This window comes from Dipteris shenzhenensis, chromosome 1 (genome assembly GCF_047967505.1).
Source record: "Dipteris shenzhenensis isolate YYH24624 ecotype China chromosome 1, Dip_SZ_1.0, whole genome shotgun sequence".
Classification (NCBI taxonomy): domain Eukaryota; kingdom Viridiplantae; phylum Streptophyta; class Polypodiopsida; order Gleicheniales; family Dipteridaceae; genus Dipteris; species Dipteris shenzhenensis.
In genome coordinates this window covers 64,902,673-64,924,596 of record NC_141596.1, presented here as the reverse complement: position 1 = coordinate 64,924,596, position 21,924 = coordinate 64,902,673, and the positions used below count along the sequence as shown (strand labels likewise).

General features: G+C 43.8%; 1 protein-coding gene across 4 annotated transcripts; it reads right to left on the bottom strand.

Annotated features, from left to right (window-relative positions):
• Window positions 1-26: 26 nt before the first annotated feature.
• LOC147906211 (uncharacterized) lies at window positions 27-15,780 on the bottom strand. Of its 4 annotated transcripts, none has more exons than XM_087377131.1 (6): window positions 15,461-15,780; window positions 12,721-14,965; window positions 9,992-10,208; window positions 9,137-9,808; window positions 908-1,691; window positions 27-623 (listed from the first exon to the last, which is right to left on the bottom strand). In XM_087377131.1, exons 2-6 carry the CDS (start codon window positions 14,953-14,955, stop codon window positions 212-214), a joined length of 4,320 nt encoding a protein of 1,439 aa, XP_087233257.1. In that variant the 5' UTR covers window positions 14,956-14,965; window positions 15,461-15,780; the 3' UTR covers window positions 27-211. The 4 variants fall into 4 exon arrangements, with proteins under 4 accessions (XP_087233257.1, XP_087233278.1, XP_087233270.1 ...); XM_087377152.1 differs by having other exon boundaries at window positions 12,721-14,968; window positions 15,461-15,621; XM_087377144.1 differs by lacking the exon at window positions 15,461-15,780 and adding an exon at window positions 15,098-15,419 and having other exon boundaries at window positions 12,721-14,968.
• Between the last annotated feature and the right edge of the window lie 6,144 nt (window positions 15,781-21,924).

Genomic DNA, 21,924 nt, shown 5'->3' with positions numbered 1-21,924 from the left:
CTCCTATTCAAGCGAATAGTCTGCCAGTCCAAATTTGCATAAATCGAATCATATATAAATTGATACTGTACAGTTGAGTCCTTCAGAGACATCTGAGCCATCACATTAATCTAAAGATGTGGCAGAACCCTTTCAAGGACAGTATGAAGAGCTATTTCATGAGCACTAACCAAGTATACAGTCCACTCCTTTTGTTTTGCAACACAAATGACTAGTTCTCCGTCACTTCCCTTGTCAGCTTCCCTTGAAAAAACCTGGCAAAACTTCCTGCTGCCCCCTTTAATTTACTTTTTCTCTTGGGAGCTGATGCACTGTTGCCAGCTTCCAGCAGATCCAAAGGCTGTTCTGAGGCATCTGCTGCTGTCTCGCCTGGTTGATTGGGGTCGACATTTTTCTGCAAACTTGACTCAGACTTTGCAGAAAACCTGGGGACCCTTGAAGCAATACCTTTGTCATCTGGTGAATTCTGATCACTGCTAGGCAGAGACCTTATGCGACTCCTCATTGTCAACCGACGGACCATTTTTAAAGTGCTGCCCTTCGTTTTTTGTGAACCTGCATCACTGCTTCTTGGTCCATCCACAGGACAAGAGTGACGTCCCTCCATACTGCCACGTCTTTGTCTGAAACAGAACAAGCTATATAAGAATTCCTGAATCTTTCACTAAATATTATGATACCTTGCAGGATAAATAATACCACATTATACTAGCATACTAGTTTGACCCTATGCTATACCACTGACCTACACCTTTCCAATTCACATACAACACAGGGACCATTTCTATGTTCCAATAAAAAACTAATCTCAACTGAAATTTTACCAGGAGACCTGAAAAACAGCACATGTACAACAAAATGCACACATAACATAATCAAGCATTGAGATTTTCAGATTTTGACTTACTGGCTTTCCTCTTCAAGTTCATCACATAAGTTAGTAATTTCATGAGACTCTGGTGACAGAACATGGTCATTACTGGATAAACCATCTGTATTCTCATACTCTCTGTCCTGCATGTAGCTGTTCATTGTTGCAGGCATGTCTTGCAGGGGAGCTGGTTGTTGATAACTTCTTGCTCCATCTTGATGTCGTGACTCATTCTGCATCTTTTGCGAATCTGCCAGATCCCCACAAGCTGATGAGGCCAATGGGGAGAACCTTCTGGCTTCATGAAGCCAAGCACTTTCTAATTGTTCTTCCATTGGTATTCTAGCATCCACATGCCCGGGTCGGCCTCCACTCTCCAGGCTGCTGTTCCAATTTGGACTCGCTGTTTTAAAATATTGGGTATCTTTAGAAGGAGGACCAAAAGAAGCTTCTGGTATTGCAGGGAAACGTTCAGCAGCATTTGATTGACGTGCTGTATTTCTCTTCATTTCACCTCCTTTATTCTTCCGAGAATTCAAAGATTTGTCCTCAAGCTCAACATCCTCTGCCTTCAAGCTGCCATCATTGCTAGAAACCCCATCGGATCGTTTCATACAAACTTCTTGTGATCTGGAAAATTCTGCTGAATTCCAAGCTCTAGTACCTGGGTTCTCTTCTGCTGGAAGGGAAGCAAGGCTTACTTTTACTTCCACAGGAAATCCCAGTACTGCTTCAAACAGGTTAGAAATGCTTTTCCGAGATCTCTCACACCTCGATTTATGCTCAGGATGGCCGAACTCCAACTGGACAATAGCATCAACTGCAAACAATTTTGTATATATGTCAATATGATTCGTTTGAAAAAGGTAATACACACACATTGGTATACCCTGCTGTTGTCATGCCATGGAGTCAACGTTACAAACAACATAGAAGCTTGGAAAACGAAAGAATAACCATGCTGAATCCAATTTTCTATAAGTAAATGCAAAGAACAGACTCATTCAGCTTTAGGCTGCACACCCATCTTTGAGCACTGGAAAGTACAGGAAAACTCTAAACCGAACATATATATTTAGATGAATCTAGGAGCATGCCCATTTTCATTCCAAGGTAAAATGGAAGAATATATACAAGTCATATTTCCTTCCAAACTTGAGATCAGGAATTGGAACCAAGTGCATGCAGCCTGACTTCCGAAAAGTCCACATAAAGCTTCGTCAGACACTGTTGTCAGCAAGCTATCATATCTATGCTTCACCTTCAACAATACTACATATGACAAAGTAAGCCTCCACTCATATACGTTATAGTTGCAAGAATAAAAGAAATCAGACCTCCTAGCTTCACCGAGGGCCATAAATAGTGAAAATACTTTCCATTGTCGAACAACATATAAAAGTTGATGGAAAGGATGTTGGTCCCTTTTGATAAGTGAAAAAATGTTTCCATCTCGATCATGGTCTAGAATTGGCCAGCGTTGCCTCACCTTTTGAAACGCAGAAATTGGAAAAGGGTTTGCTGCCTTCTCCTCCCCGGCAGCCCCTCAGCCACCTTCTCCCTCCCTCCTATCCGTCTCCTCCTCCCGGCTGCCTCCTCCTTCCTGGCAGCCCCTCTCATCCTCCTCCTCCTTCCTTCCTGGGCAGCTTAGTATCTTTTTCAAGTGTTCGAGTCAGCCTTACCCACCTCGATTGGCGATGGCTCTGCCTTCATCCAATCTCCGTCCACTCCCACCGGCCGCAAAATCAGTGATTTTTTCAAAAGATGAGTTGCACGGCTGAAGTAATGTGATCCCCAATCTGGTCCCAAAAAGTAATTAAAAATAAGGGGGTAAGTCCATCTCAACCAGCATAAAAGGCATCTGGAATCCTAACAATGGCAAAGCGGCCCCTCACATGACGATCTGACACCATCAGAGATACTAGAAAATGATGCAAAGTGGACACCCCATCTACAATGCTAACGGTACCACCTCTGTCAAGAGCCCAATCATCCACATAAAATATGTCAATCCGTGCATGGATAGGCATCTGCAATCTCATGTTCGACCAAGAAAACAAGAGAGAATGTGGCTGAATGTGAAAAGCATCATCGTGCCAAGCATCCCTGCCACTATACTGAAAAAGGAAGGCATCCCAAGCTGTTCTCTCTAAGGAGTGGATACCACCTTCCCTACCACCCCTTTTATCTGAGGGCATTTCAACCATGTTGAAATCACCCCCTATAATCCAAGCCTCTGCAATATGTGACCAAGAGAGCAGTTCCTTCCAAAGAAGGACACAATCCCCTCTAGAATTGGGTGCATAAAGGTTTAAGAGACCAACCTTATGCCTACCAATCAAAAGTACAATCCACTAAGCTTTGGAAGGGACTATGATCCCGTGTCCAATCACCAAGGGGAGTATAGACGAAGAAACAAAGATGCAAATACCTCCCCTGATGCCCAAGGCGGGTGACCAAAAAGTATGGCCTCAGAGAAGAAGCTTAGCCGACTTGGCACAATCCCTAACATCCAATTTGTGTTTTTGGATCATAAGAATATCAATGGGTCTCCCAATTGGTTACGAATTAGCTGCCTACGGCAGCGGTGAGGTACACCCCCAGGGCCCTGAACGTTCCAACTGACAATCCTCATCTGCGAGAGGAAGAGGCTGGAAGGAAGATCCTACCCGACCCGGTAGCGAGAAAGCCCACTCCTGAGAAAAGTTCCTACTATCAAGAGGAGGGAAGTCAACTAGGGATAGCACACCCACACCTACTGAGGGGGAAATTCTGTCCACGGATGTCTAAAAGATGTGCTCCCCGAGGGTAGAGGGTACAAACTCCTCCTCTGCCTTAAACTCAGCCAAGTTTGCAAGAACTAAAAATGAATTCTTGTGAAGTACCTCTGGCTCACGAGTGCGAAGGAGCCCTGCGGAAGGAGGAGTGGAACCAATAACCCCCTTACCTCTATCAAGTGTAGACAAAAGTGGAAGAGAAGGAGGGGGGTGCTGCAAGACCTCGGTAGCATGCAACATGACCTCGGCCATGACTTTGGCGTTGTTCTCAAGTAAGGCATGGGTCTGCCGTAAGAATCTCCCTAGGTGAGCACTCCTGCACATGAACACCTGAAGGAGCAGAACAGTCTCATCTGCACAAGTAACTAGGACAGGAATGTCTCCTGCCTGAAGAGACGGGTCCACGGTGCCATCAGTGGTAGCCTAAGGCGGAACTGGCTCCCCAATTCTGACAGGCATCCAACGGGGGACGACAGAAACAAGACGTGCTGACTATCCTATCTGCGCTGAAGAAGTACTAGGACGAGAGGCTGACGGCGCTAGCTGCGTTGAAGAAGTACCAGGACGAGAGGCTGACGGTCCTGGTTATGAAGTCGAAGGTCTATCAGCACGGGAAGAGGAAGGAGCTAGTCGTGAGGAAGGTCCAGGTCGGGTGGAGCTATGAGGCATGCCCATGGACCTTTTAGGTCTTTTCTTCTTTCTTTTCCTTGGGCAATCTCTGGCAAAGTGCCCAAGGATCCTGCAAATCCTACACTGATCGTGTCTCCCTGCAATTTCAACTATCTATCTGAAGAAGGAGCCATCTGGATGATGAAGCATAATGTGGTCATCCAACATGTTAGGGTCAGAGATAATGACCCTAACACGTGGTGTGCCATCCGACCTGACTACCTCTGCTGCTAAGGAAGGCATCCCAGGGAGAGGGGGATCTCGGCAACCATCCCAAAGGCAACTCCAATGGAATGCAATAGTCGATGGTACACTTGAGGAAGGATGGGAAATCTGATAAAGAGTGACGTTGTCTGGCTATCCTCCTTGATAGAATCAAACCCCAAGAAGAAAGGGTCAAAAAAATCCTCCTAGAACTAAGTGCTAACGGACTAGCCTGAAGCACTATACCTGATACCTCTGAGGAGTCAAAAATAACCTGGAAGAATCCTCACCTAAGCAGACGAACATCTGTGAGGTGCCTTGAGAGGTCTCCAGGTAGAGCAGAGAACATCCAGTCCCTAGCCTGTAATCTGGAAGGATGGGACCCATGGATGCTCGCGCAAAGAGTGAGGTCGAACTCTCTTGCTCCGTGTCTGTTTTAAGCTGCTTAGTTTCGATATATCAGGAACAACAGATTCCAGAAAAGACAGCCGATCATGAATAAATATTACATCACTATGATGGTCAAAAAATTACCACATGTTCAGAGTTTATAAATGAGCTCCTCTGCTGTCTCAAGCTCTGAATGAAATCTTAGAATCTCGCATACTGCTAAGAGCATTAATGACATGCTCTATGCCTTGACGTAAGCATCGAATTACTGGAAGGATCACTTACTATGCTTTTGGATGAAAAAATAAAACGAAGAGAAGATTTTCAAAGTACATCCTGAATCGTAATAAGCAATACCATATGATTTCTTTCTCATTAGAAAGCTCTCTACTGGAACACATTTATTTGGCCTTCCTAAAGGCAAATCGCATCTGGATTTAAGACAAATGCGTTAACAAGCCTTGGCCAAGAATTTTTTGAACACTTTTACAAAAAGCATAAATCACCCAGAGTATGAAGTTAGAACCAACAATATGATTAGAAGTCAGATATCTGGGATGCTAGGTTGAGGTGGGCATCTCTCTAGCACAACAGTTTGCTCCCGTGTTGGAGAGTATCAGGAGGAAACTCATCTTTTGGAGTTCTGCCACACTTAACCTTGCATCTAGAGTTGCGGTTGTGAACCAGGTATTATTGGCCACTGCCTGGTTCGTTTGCTCTTGTTGGTGCAGGTCTAGATCTTGTATCGCTCAGCTCATGAGACCTATCAGGAACTTCCTATGGAGCGGTTTAGATGGCACCTCAGATGTTGTAGCCAGGGTGGCTTGGGAGTGTTGAAGAAGTGAAAGGAAAGCCTGAAGCTGAACACGAAATGAGAATGCTTGCTTGCTTATGGAATGAAGAAAGGTGAGATCCATATGTAGGCACCTCTACATGAGCCACCAAGCTTCACAATCATCTTCTCAATCATCTCCTCAATCAGCTCCTAGAATCTCTCAACAATCCTATGTGGCATCTACCACCACCTAATAGTGCTTATGGGCACCTAACTGTGCCTCTAGCACACACACATAGAACCCAAGGTGTGCCTGAGGCATACACCTTGAGATATCCCATCAAACCCCCCCTCAAGGGAATGCCTCAGGCTATGTCAAGGATACATCTAGTCTCATAGTTTCTCATGCCATCTCATGGTGGTCAAGGATAAATCTATGGCCAGGATCTCATGCTAGCAAGGGTTTCCAAGGGTGTGAAGTAAACAAAGGTATACAGAAGACCTTCTAATGGTTATCTCCCCTACATGTACATGCACACAATGTCTGCAGGAGGTACCATGGAGCAAAACACATACACATGGCCTACATCATATGGTGACCAGAGGTGTTTACAAAGAACACAATAGTTTATTCCATTCATTTTGGAGGACTATCCAGGAAGAGTACCTTGACTCAACATAAAAGAGAGATCTGGAACATATATGGAGATGGTTCAAAAAGCATAATCATCATAGGAGGCCTCATCTTGTGGAAGCACATCAACTGAAAGTAAATTGGCAGTTTCTGGTTTTGTAGTTGCTTTCTTTTTGGCCTTACAGAACTTTTCATGGTGATTGTTTTTGCCACAATATTTGCAAGGATTGATCTTGAAGCAATCTTTTGAGAGGTGATTAGCTTCCCACAATGTTTGCAAGGTTGAAACTTGCCCATTTGAGTTTTTATGGCATAGGCTGTGTGATTGCCTCTTCGGAGTTCCTTGTGCCTTTCTTCTTCTTGAAGAGCAGTAATAAGGCCTTCAAGAGTAGGATTAGGAAGATTTTTCAATGTGGTAACAACATGATCATAATCTTCAAGCATACATTTGAGCAATACTGCCATTGCATCATCTGTAGCGATTGGAGAGTTGATAGAAGCAAGTTGAGTCATGAGACTCCGCATGTGATTAACATGGGCAGCCAAGGGAGTGCCACTAGCCATCTTCAATTCAAAGAAAGCAATCTTAAGTGACAATTTTGAGATGTGAGAGCTAGCACCAAAAATAATATCAAGCTTCTGCCAAGCTTCAGAAGGAGACTCCAAATCAGAAATGTGATGAATATAGTCATCTCCTAAGCCAAGAGCAATAATGCCATAGGCTTTCTCCTCTCTAGCAGGATCTCGTGCCGGGCGTGTAGGAGCTGAGGATTCTCTAGCATTAGAGGTTGTTGAAGAAGAAGTTGAAGCAGGTTTGACAAGGCCCTAGAGGTTTTCCCTCATCAATGCAAACTTAACTTTCATCTGCCATGTGTGAAAGCCTTTACCATTGACCTTATCAATATTCAAGAAGGTAGCCATGAGAGGGTCTAACCCAAAATGGGCAGTGTCTACTCTCTTACAAGGCTAGAAAAAGCTGAAAAGCTTCAAAGTACAAGCATTTGGAGTAGCAAAGACTTGTAACCAAATTCCATACTAAAAATCATAATGGAAATGATACTTCAACTTGTATGCTTCATACAAGTGGCTAAATGAAAGTATTCCAAGCAAATCCAAGTATAGCAACCTAAAGGAAAGTTGTAGCCACAATTGTACTGATGCTATTCAATACTTTAAAACATCAGAAATGCTAAAGTAGCATCTAATGTAGCACCAAACTCACAACATTGTCAAAACTGTCCAAAACAAAGGCCTGATCTTGGAGGGCTTAGATCTCCTTTTTAAGAGCAAAGAAAACGGGGCTTTCTAGTTCAAATGAAAGCTCACATACTCCGCCTTGGTTTTTTATTAGCTCCTTTTGAGCTGTTTTTTCCCCTCATGCATAGCATGATGTACTCCCACATTTGAGCTTGCTCTCGCGGTTTTCATTCATACTTAATGAAGTAATTTTCTTGAAAAAAAAAAACCCTATGGTTTGCAGCAATCTAATGTTATTCCGAGGCCAAATCAAGAAAATAATTTTCAGTCCATAGTTTCTGGACAGCAAGGAGTTATTGCACCCCCTGTGCAACAGAGTTATTTCGATAGAGGATTGGTTTTTCGGGCTATGGTCAGCCCTCAAGCACAATTTGTTGTGGTATGCCTGCATGTCAAATGGGGGGGTTTCAGCCTACTATGCAGCCCATGGGACAGAATTTAATGTGTGCAAATGTTGGGGCAGCCCCAGGGATGCAAACGGGTATGCCTAATGCAGCGACAGGTAACATGGTTATGCCAAATATGCAAAATTCAAGAGCTGGTCTGAATAATTCAGCTTTGCCTCATGGTGTTGGTGTTGGAGACAGTGTGAGTGTTGTTCCTTTTGCTCACACACATGCATATGATAATTTGGCACCGAAAGGGGAATTGAAAGACTATAAAGAAGCTGGAGCTGCGGTCGAATTCGAGACGTTTAGTGGTATTCAAGATAAGCTTAAGGCTTTGACCTTTCTCCATTAGTTTGATGCAACCTATACTGGAGGAAATTTTTTCTGAGTCATCTAAAATATGTCGCGCCATAAGTTTTCTTAAGAGGTAATGCTCTCCAGTGGTGGACCACTATGCTCATGCAAAACACTGCACCTACTACTTGGGTAGGCTTTAAACAAGTTTTTTCAGCTGCGTGGCTTACCACAACCTTTGAGGTTGACATCACGACTGCCTAGCATGAACTAAATTCAATCCACTCCCGAGATCTCAAGGAGTACAATAGTAAATTTTGGGCGGCTTTGTTGCCTGTAAGATCTAACTGGCATGTTCCTTTCTCTAAGCAAGTAGAGACGTATTGCTGTGGCTTACCAAAGGAGCTAAGAGACTACTGCACGAAGATGAAATGCACTCATTAGTTAGGACAGGCTTTGTTAGTGAGAGAGTGTTCCAGGCCCCTTGCCAGTTACATCACTGGCCTTACCTGTGTAGAATTGTCTAGAAGAGGACAGTCCCTCCCACATGGGCCACTCTTCCATCACTTATGGAATTCGCATGGCTGGAAATCTTGTATCTATACCTTTGTAAGACTAGAATATATCCAATCATACAAATTTAGATTTTTTGTTGTTCTAAAGTCCAAAATTCTACAAAGAAAATAAAAGACACCGCCCCCCCCCCCTCTCTCTCTCTCTCTCTCTCATTTCAATAGTCTCTTCTCTCTCATTTCAATAGTCTCTTATTGGTTAACCAATAAGAGACTATTGAAATGAGAGAGAGAGAGAGAGAGAGAGAGAGAGAGAGAGAGAGAGAGATGGATGAGAGAGAGAGAGAGAGAGAGAGGTAGGTACCTTCAGACAGAGAGATTGATAGAAGTTTCCCATGAGTATATAACAACTGCCTTAGAGGAAGAGGTCGGCATCCCTCCACAACTCTAGCCCAAATTTCATCCAGCTTTGTTGGACTCAGCACTTGTTCTTTTCTATTACCTTCCAAATCTATTCGATCAGTGGATGAAGCTTCACCAAGATGTGGCTGCTCTGTAACTTGTAAGGGTTTTTGCAAAGACTTGCTATACATTGGAGGCCTGTCAGCAGAAAGCAGTTTTCCATGCAACAGCATGTCCTTGCTGCTTTTTACACTCCAATGAGGACCTTGGGTAGAAGACTGCATGGACATGCTGTAATTGTTATCCCCAGTTCTCATATTCTCAGACTCTGGGATGGGCAGAGAGTCTAAGGTTATATTCTGACTAAGATTTGCATCATTATCCCAAATTTGTTTGCCGTCAGACACATGTTCGAATTCTACATCATTGTCACCAATATCATCAAGGGCAACTGGGCTCTGTGTAACACTTGTGCCAGCATATGATGTAGGAATCATAGAAGAGCGATCAGGACCAAGCTGTAATAATGCTGCTGTCAACCATGTTATTTTATCATTAGAAGCCCTAAGCTGCTTCTCCGCCTCAGAAAGGGTTTTCATTGCCATGCGCAGTCGCTCCAGCTTTCCTTCTGAAACTGTTCCAAATATGGTTGAGATTCAAAATCACATAGCACAACTTACGAGAACAGATGAGCAATATAGAGCCCTAGTCACACAATTATAGCCACATCAAAGTTGCAAGCAGACAATCATCAACCCTTAATTGTATTGATCATATCATATTACCAGAACCTTTGAGGACACATAATTGTACTTACGAGTTTGTCTGCGGAAAAACCCCTTTCTTTCTCTGTCTGTGAATTTGTAACTGCCTGCAAGTATATCTGTAATTAAAGTAGCTAGTCGAGACATCAACGATAATGGTTCTACTCCTGAATCTACCAGCTCCCTTGCTCTCCGCACTGTGTTCACTGTATCTGCTAGAAGAGCAGAATCCAGGAGGCTCAGCATGCTCTCATCAGATGCAGAACCAACCTGAACATCCATTTTTAAAAACAGCATTAATGGACCTTTCTGGAGAGTAGTACCTTATAATGACCATCATCAATCTTCAATTCTTGAATAACATGAGATCCATAAATATTTCTGTACTGAAATACATTCATAACAATCCTTACAAGAAAACTGCAACAGATACAGCCAAAAACCTGCAATACTTGCACCTTAAGCCACAGACAAAGGCTTTGCATTCTCTCCATACATTAAAAGTAGAAACTGCTGAGCCATGTAATGGGAAAAAGAACAGAGTGTGAGGATTGTTACATAGGTCAAAACAATATTGTACAAAAGCGTGATAGAGGGTGAGCAAGTGATGCTAGTATCATGCCGATAATGGTACTGAAACAAATAACTAAATCTTTTTGGCAGTAAGCCTCATGGGGGGGTGTTTACTTGCTAAGGTTAAAGAGTGGTTTTGTTCAGGTATCGTGTGATTGGTTGTAGGTGCTGGTGGTCTCTTAGGGATTGGTCCATGCTCGATGGAGACATGTGATTGGGTGGTTCAGTTGTTGGCTCATGCATGGACGACATTTGTCCAAAGGAATACATGTGGTGGATGGCAGTGAACATTCTGGTGGAGACTCCTATGAAGGTGGCGAGACGACGTTCTGGAAGGCCGAGACGTCCAGAGCTCTCTTATGAGAGTCATTCTCTCTGTCAAGCATATCGGTCTTTAGCTGTAGGTTTGTTAGAGCAGCTGCTCATTACTAGTGTCGCTAGCAGAGTCGATCCTCTGAATCTTCTTGATTTTGTATCGCAGCAAAAAGCCCCGTAGGGATGAGTTGCTGTCATCTAATAGAATGCTTTCAATAAAGAGCTTTTTGGTTATTACTATCATCTTGTGTTCTCTGAAGAAGAGTCGCCTTTTGAGCTGATATCGTATGTGAGCTTGATTATTTGATGAGAGTATTCTTATTTGTGTTCAAAGTTGATGCACTTCTTTGCATGCAAATTCCTATATTTGGTGCCAGAGCCTTACGGTTGAGAAGGCCTGCTGTCTGGCAAGGGTGTGAGAGATCTTCATAAGCAAGAGGCCCGGAAAGATCGTAATCCTTCTTTCATGAGTAAAATGGTTCACGATAAGTCTATGAAGAAAGAAATCCGAGGTGGCCACTATAAAATTCAACAGAGAGAGTATTCTTATTTGTGTTCAAAGTTGATGCACTTCTTTGCATGCAAATTCCTAGAAAGCTTCTTTTACAAGTAATAATTAGAGATGGTTCACTACCCAAAAGTAGACCAACTAGTGAACAATTAAGCCTAGGAGGAAGCTAGATCAGAAGACTCAATTATAAAAAGTTAGTATTCTTTCTGGAGTATCGATCCTGAGCTGTTGGCCAAAATGCTACATTCCAGTCCCAAACCATGTTCTAATGACCAACCCAATAAGGAAAGGATTTTTTTCCTTATATGGGCAGTGTAAATATGTACCTATTTTGGACAATGCACACATACGACAAGTTCTCATAGTGGCAAAGAACAGTTTTCATGAGGGCTAGCAACAATGATCAGCAGAGCTGATCCAAAGGGAATTTTAAACAGCACCCAACTTTGTATCAATGTCAAAAGACACCATTATATAATACCTGAAACATGAAAAAACATTACACGTCCCCATAAGAAATCATGATCCCGCTGCATTCATTGGGTGCTAAAGCTTCGATCAGAGCTAATCCTTGGCTAAAGAGTGTCAAAAATGGAGTCCAAAAGATCTACCAAGAAGGTAGAATTCATTACCAATAGAGAATGATTTCATTATCAAACTTACACCCTACAGTTCTTGTTTGCCTGTGAACTTCACTCTGAGCCTTGGTAATCAGAGTAAAGTTCCCATCAACTTTACCCATTACCGTTGCTACTGGGTGAAGTCTCATTTCACAATATGAGCAGCCCATATCGACAAATGCAACAGCCTAGATGCAGAATGCTTTCAGCCTCAAGGTTAGGAACTATAGCACCTGTTCTCCTGGCAGTTTTACTCGATCCTTCCCATGATACTTTAAGCTTCATCCACCATTACAATTTCCAATGAAAAGTTCAGGTAATATGGATGTCATTTCATCTAGACATGCTAGTTGCACTGGTGCATCAGCATATTGTAATAACACCTTCATACTTCTGATTGAAACGGGACATGCATTCAGGTATTTCAAGACACAGTTTCAGGTGTGCCAGTGTCCTCACTTAACGGTTTCGGGTGTGTCAAGACAGAGTTTCAGGTGTGCTAGTGTGCTCACTTTCTGCTTCTCTGAGCTTTGGAACTGCAACCCTCCTTTACCTCCCCTTTCAAGTTTCACACACAGTTCGTTACTTCTGAATAGAATCTCGTCCACAATAATCACTGCTCGTGAAATACTGATGATCTAAAACCATTTATTACAACCTTTCTTTTTTTGAGAGGAAAACAAATGACTATAAATGGTTAAACACTCTGAAAAACGTCTTTATTCTTTTTTCTCTTTTGGGTACAGGTAAGAGGCGGACGCACCAATTCATAAACTGTCGATAAATTAACATTCTGCCCTAGCAAGCTGAGTTGATCTAAAGTAGTTTCTGCATCACGCAGTGAACCATCTGACCTTGAAGCAATTAACTGCAAGGTTTGGGTATCCAGCTCCAAATTCTCTAGAGCAGCCAGCTTTTGGAGCCTCTTCACTATTTCAGAATCCTTGACTTTAGGGAAGGGAAATTTCTGGCATCGAGACACTACGGTGCGAGGTAGCTGATCTGGTTCTGTTGTTATGAGAATGAAGACCACATTCATGGGAGGTTCCTCCAGAATTTTAAGAAGTGCATTCCACGTTTCTGTTGTGAGTATATGGCATTCATCTATGACGAACACTTTGTAGCGTGACAATGATGGAGCGGAAATAGTCTGTTCCAGAAGAATCTTCACTCTTTCAATTCCGTTATTGCTGGCAGCATCCACTTCTTTAACATCAGAACATTTTCCTGAAGCGACAGTGATGCATTCGTTGCACATTCCACAAGGCCTTTGGTCCTCAGATGATATGCAAATCAGGGCAGCTGCAAAAATCCTTGCAGCAGACGTTTTGCCAGTACCACGAGAACCTTGAAAGAGATACACAGGAGCGATCTTCCCTTTTGATATGGCATTGGAAAGAGCTTGAGTCACTATGTTCTGCCCAACAATTTCTTGAAATAATTTGGGTCTGTACTTCTGGCTTAAATTGCGGGGTCTATCTTCACGAAGGGCCAGCTGCCTGCTTTCAGAAACAGCAAGCTGAAGTCTTTCTGAGCTGGGAACTTCAACTAACGTCCTGGTGTGACGACCATCGGATGCATTGAAAGCCTCTAGCTCTAATTCCCCGTGAAGTTCACTTGTTGACAGCCTGTCATCGGTTGAAGACCCAGCAAAGTCATCACTCCCACTGTAATCTTCTAGTTCAGTAAGCAAAGGAAGAGGTTCAATCCCAGGATTTTTTGGGAGGGTTGAGCCCCTACTAGAATAAAGAACTGAAGCATATCCTTGTTGCAACTCGGACTGCAGTTCTGCTACAGAGCCAACCTTCCTGCTCAAGGCTTTTTGGAAATCGGGAGTCAATGTAGTCTCCTTTCCAGCGGACTGAGTATTGGGTTGTCTCTGATTCTTGGCCCTATGGTGAAATTTCCCACTATCCTTCCTCAGCTCCAAAGAGTCTATGTCATACTCCGAGAGTTCAGACTCCCATGGCGCTGGCATCAAACTTTGAGCCCGCTGCGTGATACTATCAGCAGGAAAGCTGAAGCCCTGCGGAGATCTCGTGTTGGTGCTGCTGGTTTGGTTCTTGCTTGATCGACGCGCATCACTTGGTACAAGAGGAGAATGAGACGTCGATCCCGCCTTCAGAGCTGACACCTGTCTCTGCACTTTAGCCAAACCGCTTTGAAATTCCTCCTCCAGATACTGCTCCTCTTCATTGTAAGGCTCCTCCAGAGTGAAAAGAGACTGAGATTGGCTAAATTTCTGAATGTCATCGTGGGAGCTGAGAACCAAAGGGGAGAGGATTTGAGAATTTGATTTGGACAGTCTCTCCACGCTACTTATCCTGTGAGGAGCTTTAACTCTTCCACCTCCTTCCTGAGAAGGGAGACACCTCTTCAGTTCAGCAAAGCTTTCGAAGGAACTTCGGTCATTCCTTAAAGCGTCGGAAGTGCTCTGTCTGTGTGAGATCATATCTGTTGCGTCCTGTTCTGTCTTGGTCCCTGCTGCTCCCGAAGCTGCCCCCTGCAGATTTGAAGCCTTCCAATTGTGTAAGAGAGAACTCCCTCCCACGGCCCGAACCCGTTCTCTATTTCCACCCTGCACTCCTAGCTTCTCGAGATGGTCTCTGATACTCTCTCGTTGTTGAAAAGCTGATTCGGTTCCATCCTTGATCTCCGTTCCAACAAACGCTTCTCTTCCCAAATCCCAACTCAACCTAGAATCGACTTCGCCTAGCTGCGGAGATCTCAGTGATCCTTTTTTGGCCGTCACCCTTCCGCCGTCCCTTCGACCACTGCCAGCGACTGATTGCTCCGCACGCGAATCGCCATTATCCCTCAGAGCCCCTTCGTCCGGTTCTAGTCTTTCGGAATTCAATTCAGTATTTGAGGAAGTCGCTCCTAGAACGGGAGATTTCCAAGAGGATATTGTCGATGGATCCCTGAGGCCCCTAGTCTTTTTTAATGCAGTCAACTCCTTCATGAGAGGGAGCTCGCCAGGCTGATCGACTTCCAACATGATTGATTCTCTGCTGAAACACAACAATGCAATCAGCTTTGCGTAGAATGGACCTCCTTGACCTCACCCCTCCCTTTCCGCCACTTCCTTCTCCGCCCTTCCCACCTGCCCGAAAAGACTAAACATTCGGAAACATGCAAACCTCTTTCTTGATACACAGGAGACGTTCGCAAAGTTTAAGCTCGACGAACTAGAACGATTGTGTGTCTCCTACAAGTGTGCTCGACCACAGCGTGAATGAGCAGGATCGTTGCAAAAGTGTTCAAAGCATCCCCAACGTGTGCACGATGATTGCGAGAGTGTTCAAAGCATCCTCAACGTGTGGTTTTCTTTGAATGTCTGCCTTACGAAATGCACGGCAGCAACTACGTAAGAGCAACCAGCTAGGACAACGTGGGAGCGCCTACAAGACTGTAGTAAATGAAGAAGGCAAGCGGTACGTAGGCTTGTAATCGTCCACACAATCGTCCACACAGGGCACAGAGGCGATTCGGGCGAAACTTACAGGAGCAACTTTGAGTCGATGAACAGAGCTACAGCTTGAGCCGGATACGAACGAGAAAACGTGAAGTCGTCAGAAGGTGGGGAGACAACGATGACAGAAAGGCGGCTGGGTCGAGGTAAGAGAAGGAAAAGCCGAGCTCCACAACTCCCAACCGATAATGGATGATGAGGAAAGGTGAAGCTCTACAGGGGTGCGCTACAAAGAGATGACAGCGAAGGAGGAAACGGACAGAGACGTACAGAGAGCAGGATGCAGAAGACAGCGAAGGAGGATAGGGACTCGGGGAAGAATTTGGGTGCATGTGCGGTTACGGATCACTGCAGCAATGGGCAAAGCTGGAAGGAGGTGAGTGATGCATGCGACAGTAGTGGCTGCGGAGGACGCCAGTTTCACGGATGCACAGGCAGCCACGAGAAGCAAATCGCGTGGAGGAGCTTGTCTGTGGATGGGGGGGGGGGGACTCATGTGGATAGGAGTTTAGATTGTGATTGCGAGCTTTCGGAAGAAGATGGCGATGGCGAACCAGATCAAAGAATCAAAAGCCCATGGATCTTGTCTTTCCCGAGAGACAAGCATCGTGCATAATTTCAGAAAATGTTTGCGTCGTGATTAATGGTAACCTTTCAGTGTACAGCAGAGGCCAGAGACGACGACTTGTTCACGAATCACGCGGATATCATGACCACAGCATAGCTAGATCGTCGGAAGAGGACGAAGACCATAGCTCCTTAGCTCGATTTTCGGCATGTTGCTCCACCATAGCCAATATCTGTAGCAGATCGAAACACGTTCCGCCATTGGCATGGCCAACCAGCTGTGATCACATCCTATTGAGCGTAAACCGAAAATTGCCGGAAATCAATGCAACTAGCTGCTTTGACATCCGATTGAGCTTTAACCGGAAATTGGCGGAAATGAATGCCATATTTAGGATGATGTATGATTGAGGAGATTGAATGCAGAGGTCGTGCAGAGCCTGGCAGTGAATAGGAACATTCTGTCGTTGCTCGACCGTCAAAAGACTCAAAAAGCGCAAGGACGAGACTTTGCCAGTGTAGGACTCTCTGACTCTAAACACTCACAAACAATTGCTTTACAATAGTAATTTCAAACAAGTGAATTATGTTCATTCAAAGGAATGTGTCAACGGCAAGGAGAAGGTATAGGAAATCGGCTCCATTCTCGGGAGGAAACCACGCACCCCGGCGACCAGCCGTAGGCCGAAAGCCAAGTGCCCCGGTTTTCGACTGAAAAGTGGTCACTGGGGCTGATTTTCGGCCATCGTCGTCGATGGATGCGGGAGGTGGCGGTAGACATGTGTCATTTGGGGATTTGTTTTTTTTAAAACGACGATGCTCGTCGTGTTATGTCTACCGTTGGATGAAGAGATTTCGATCTACGGTCCAAATGAGGCGCTTCGCGTGAGTCGTTGATGTCCTTTGCATCGCAGGGTCGGGGAGGAGCAAGCTGGAAAGTAATCCGCGTCGCGCCACGTGGAATACAATCAAACCCGCTGCCTTTTATGGATGCTTGGATCTAGTTTGAGATCTAGAATTGAGCGCTTCTCATGAGCCATTGATAGAGAGATGATCCAGCAATTGAGGTGGATTACTTGTATTAGCTGGCCAACTTCAAAATTTAGGTTGTGACAGTCTACAGCATTGTTTACCCTTATGAAAGTTTGATGATCCTACAGTCTAGATTGGCCCTCCACTAACCGCAGCCATTGACGGGGTCCAAAGTAGAGAGAGCTTTTGAGTTCATGCAATTGTTGCTCTAAGCATTGATTCCCATGCTCCCATGCACAAAAGTAATTGATGCATTGGAGCATCTCTCGAAGCATGGAGAGATGATAAAGCAAATTTAGGGCATAAAATGGCACTCACTTAAGAGGCTAGATATTATCTTACCATTGCAAATGCGTGCCGGGTTAGATAATCTATACCGCCAAGTTGGGAAATTAGCTCTATACCGGGTTAGATAATCTATACTGCCAAGTTGGAAATTAGCTCTAGCTACAAAAGGGATGTAGTCATCGTTTTCGGTGAGTCGTCAAACACAAACATCCATTCAATGTTTCATAAACCATGTTTGTGCTGTTTATCTGTCCTCAAAATGGCTAGGAGCAAAAGCAATTTGCACTTTGTTTGTCACACCAACTTCACATAAAGAAACAAGATGAATGCTCATAAAGCATTCATAAGGCTTGCCTTGGATGCGTAGCCTGGAAAAGAGAGAGAGAGAGAGAGAGAGAGAGAGAGAGAGAGAGAGACAGGTTGGGGGGGGGGGGGGGCATGCCTTAAAATAGAAAGAGAGAGAAAGAGGGAGGAATAGGTGGAGATCACATGCCCTCAATCAATCATAAAAAACAAAAACCAGGCAAGTGGACCAATCAACAATTCACCAATAAAAACTTAAAATTTTTTGGAATTTTGCCCATCTCCAAGACGGACCTTCACTAAGACCTGCCCCAAGGCAGGCCAAAAAACCAACCTTGCAATTCCATCTGCACAAACCCTAAGCTATGTTTGTGCTTTTAGTCTATCCTCAAAATGGCTACGAGCAAAAGCAATGTGTACTTTGTTTGTCATCAACAACACCAACTTCACATAAAGAAAACCAACCTTGCAATTTCGTCTTCACCGCACATACAACATTGTTGTGATAGCCCACCAAACGAGAAATCTATCACTACCCACTTTATGATTCAGCTATCATCCTGGTCAAATGACCCAAACCGCAAGCAAGAGCTTGCTCAGTCATGTGTTTTATAAACCCAGGACTTAAGCCCAATATATATACTAGAAATCAAGCCAGGTCTATGGCTAGCTCAGATTAATAAGCACAGACATTACAATCATCAAGGCAGCCGTCCATGCTCCCATGGGCCAAAAACTGTACCGCAGCATCCTCTTTTCTACAGCTTTTCACATGCTCTATACCAACAATGGATTTGCCAGTAAGAATCGAGGGAAATTGAAGTCCTATGATCCCTATGATCAATAAATTTGAGCCTAGCTATGGAATTGATCAATTTAACATGATTGATTTAATAAAAGACTCACGCAGAAGAAGTAGCGAATGATGAATGACAAAGTTCCCTTCGTCGCTATAGCATTACCTCAAACTCTTGCAGGTTTGATGCAAGGAAAAACCTTAAAGAGCAAGGATAAATGATGCAGATCTAAAGGGGATGGTACCAAAGAATATGGCTGAGAAAAGACTATCAAAATTGTTGGGGAAGCAAAGCAATGGCCAAACTTATCTGCTAAATCATTTGGCAATTGTCTATTGGATGTAGCTAGAGGTCGATGTGGCAATGGCATGCGGATGACACCCTGAGAAATGAAGTAGATTACCTATACGTGCTAGTGGATTTCAAAGGTTTGGGGAGCTTCGAGTTGCATCAATGTTCTTTCCATAGCTTTTGCTATCTCTGCTCCACAAATGAATGAAATCTCATCAGTTAATAGAGTACCCATGTGGTTTGGGCTCTCAGATAAGCAACTCACACACACAAGTTGTTCACTGCCAAACATGAATAGCACACTCTTAGCCCATGAATTCCAAAGGATTCAAGGAGAGGACACGAAGCAACTACCTAGAGCTACTGCTGACAATCCCCCCAAGGAAAATTGGTTCCTCTAATGACTTTTGAATCCTGACTACTCCTGATGAGTGATGTTCAAAGGCATCCTAGTTGTGTAGAGCTCATGAGACTCTTGGCTCCTAAATCTTGCTTAGCGGTGATCTCAACCACAAAGCCACTATGTGAGATTAGCTTACGCTAACCACCTCCTTGATGTGTTGCATTCAAGAGTCCCAACTATCAAGGTTCTCAATAAAGAAACAAAACTTGAGCTTAGCACCACAAATGCCAATGCATGCCAGTCATGTTAAAAAACAATAGAGCACGTGCTCATTATTAGAAAAGCATGTTTGCACAATTTAGATTCTGAAAGGTGGTGGTACCTTTTTTGCATGTAGCCAAAACTCACCAATGCAGTAAGAAAGACTTAACCATTTCACAACACTAATATGCCATCTATTTTGTTGAAGGAGGACACACCCATGGTGCATGCCGATATTATTTTGATGCAAAGGAACGCCAATTGCTGCATGCCTTTCGTTAAAGCAGAAGACACCATCCCAAATGGGCAGCCCCAACCAATGAAAAAAGTGCACATAAAAAGTACGTAAATATGTGATTTTCTCTTTCAAGCCCAAATGATTACTAAGCCCTACTCCATTGGGGGTAGGCCCAAAAAACACTCATCCAAAATTATTGAGCACTTTCCCAATCCCTGCTTGCCATATTTCCCGAACATCGAGGGCCTGGTGACTGACATTGAAAATGACTCGCATCCCCTGGCAACCATGTTCAACGTCTAGCATCTAGTTAGAGTTGTCATTTGTAGTTATATTTGGAAGCACAAGAACGCAGTGGTGGTTAATAAATGCTCCAGAGCCTCTCTTCAACATGAAGAGGTAATTGTAGATACCAGTAGCTTGTTAAAGTAAGTCCTATGCATTGATGGCTAAGATCATTGCTGGATATTAGTCTCTTTTGAGACAACTTTTTGTTTTACTCCCCTCTTTTTTTGTCTTCTTAATACAAAATTTTGACTTTTTCTCGTTAAGGAAAAAAGACCCGCATCTCATCTCCCAAGCGACTCGTCAATCTTTCAGCTTTGATGATGACCTCCGTCTGATCTTCCAATCGACAGCTCAAAGGAATGGAATTCTAACATGATGAAGACCCATCGCACGCTATGATGGGATTTCACAAAAAGAAGATGTCTTGATCGAATAACTAGGATTATCTTCCGACCACTCTAGGACCTTGATGAATGCAGCAAGCAATCAAAAGGCCACAAGTCACTTTTTTTGCAACTTCCCAACCTAAAAAGTGTGATCGTAACACCTTTGCCATTGAGAGGAGCGATAATTTATCAAAATTACCATCTTGATATTGAGTCTACTCTCTTGGATTTGCCATTTGTTGAAGGTGTCATTTTCTTGTTTGTTGCATGCTTATGTGTCATTTTTTAATGGATTTAGTTTCCTAGTTTTTTACATTTTATGTTTTTGGTTATGTTCTCCCCCAGTACAAGAAACCCCTTCCTTGGGCATGCCCACAAATTGTGGACAAGCCCACCACACACCACACAAATCGTGGACAAGCAAGATGCCTACCATGTCTAGCCCACAGCCCAAATGCATTTAATGCACCATGGACTTCCATGGGCAAACATAGTTTGTAACCACCCTTAGAGCATGTTACACAGCAGTGCAAGGGAGCATACATCCCCACTTGTTCTTGCCATTGATGGAGAGGGAGAAAAAGCTGATAGAGCCATAATAATGGATGATGGTGCTAGCAGAGCTGTGATAAAATCAGAATGTTATGTGGCTAGGATTAGTGGATGGAAGCAAACTCTATAATGCTCGGCAAACAAGGCAAAAGCAAAGCATGTCAATCCGCTAGAGGTTTCGAAGCAGTGCGGAGGAATGTCTTTAGCACAAGCATTTTCGGGCTTTCTTGGTATATATGCTCAACTAGCATTCCATGGTAACATCCTCTTAGTTTATAAAATTTAAAACATGTTTTGATTATATAATGGAGATTTATTTTCCATGACAGACCTAGACCCAAAGTACTTGCCACATCATTTCCAATAGCAACCACTCAAGAACTGGGATAACCAGTTCCCAACCTACCATCCCTTGCTTTGCCAGATACATTATCATGTTCAAGTAGGCTTGTTTTGTAGATTGCAGATACCGGATGGTTCTAACTTCACCGTGCAATTCTTTGCGGATGATAACACGAGTTTGCTTGAGCAAGATATATGGAAACTCAATCAACTGCTCACCATTTTTCATCAGTTTGCATAGGTCTCAAATTCTCGGATTTATTCCAATAAAACAATTGTGCTACACATTGGGTGGGACTTTATGCCGACTTGGCTTAGTGAATACTATTTTGAAGTGGTTCTGATGGGTATTGTCTTCAAGTATTTGGGCTGTCCACTAGGCTTCAACATCACTATGCAACAACGACTAGATTGGGCTCTGCTGACCAAGGTCAGAGGAAAGTTTCATAAGTGGCGGGAAAAGCCTCTCTCACTCCTGGGAAGGATCATTGTTCTGAAACATGTATTAGAACCAACACTTGTCTATGTCTCATCTATGATTTCGTTCACTACTTCGTTGTTGATAGGTTAGCACAGATGTCATATGGTAGGCTAAGTGGCACTCAGTAGACAGGAGTCTTGTTAGCACACTGAAACAAGAAGGGGGTCTTGGCATTCTGCAAATGAAAGCTAGATGTGAGGGCTAATGCTTCAAATGGCTCGCTCGAGTGCACCCTTCTCAACCATGGGCAATGGTGGCTAGGTTCTTTATAGAGCAGCAAGGAGGGGGTCTTGGCATTCTGCAAATGAAAGCTAGATGTGCGGGTT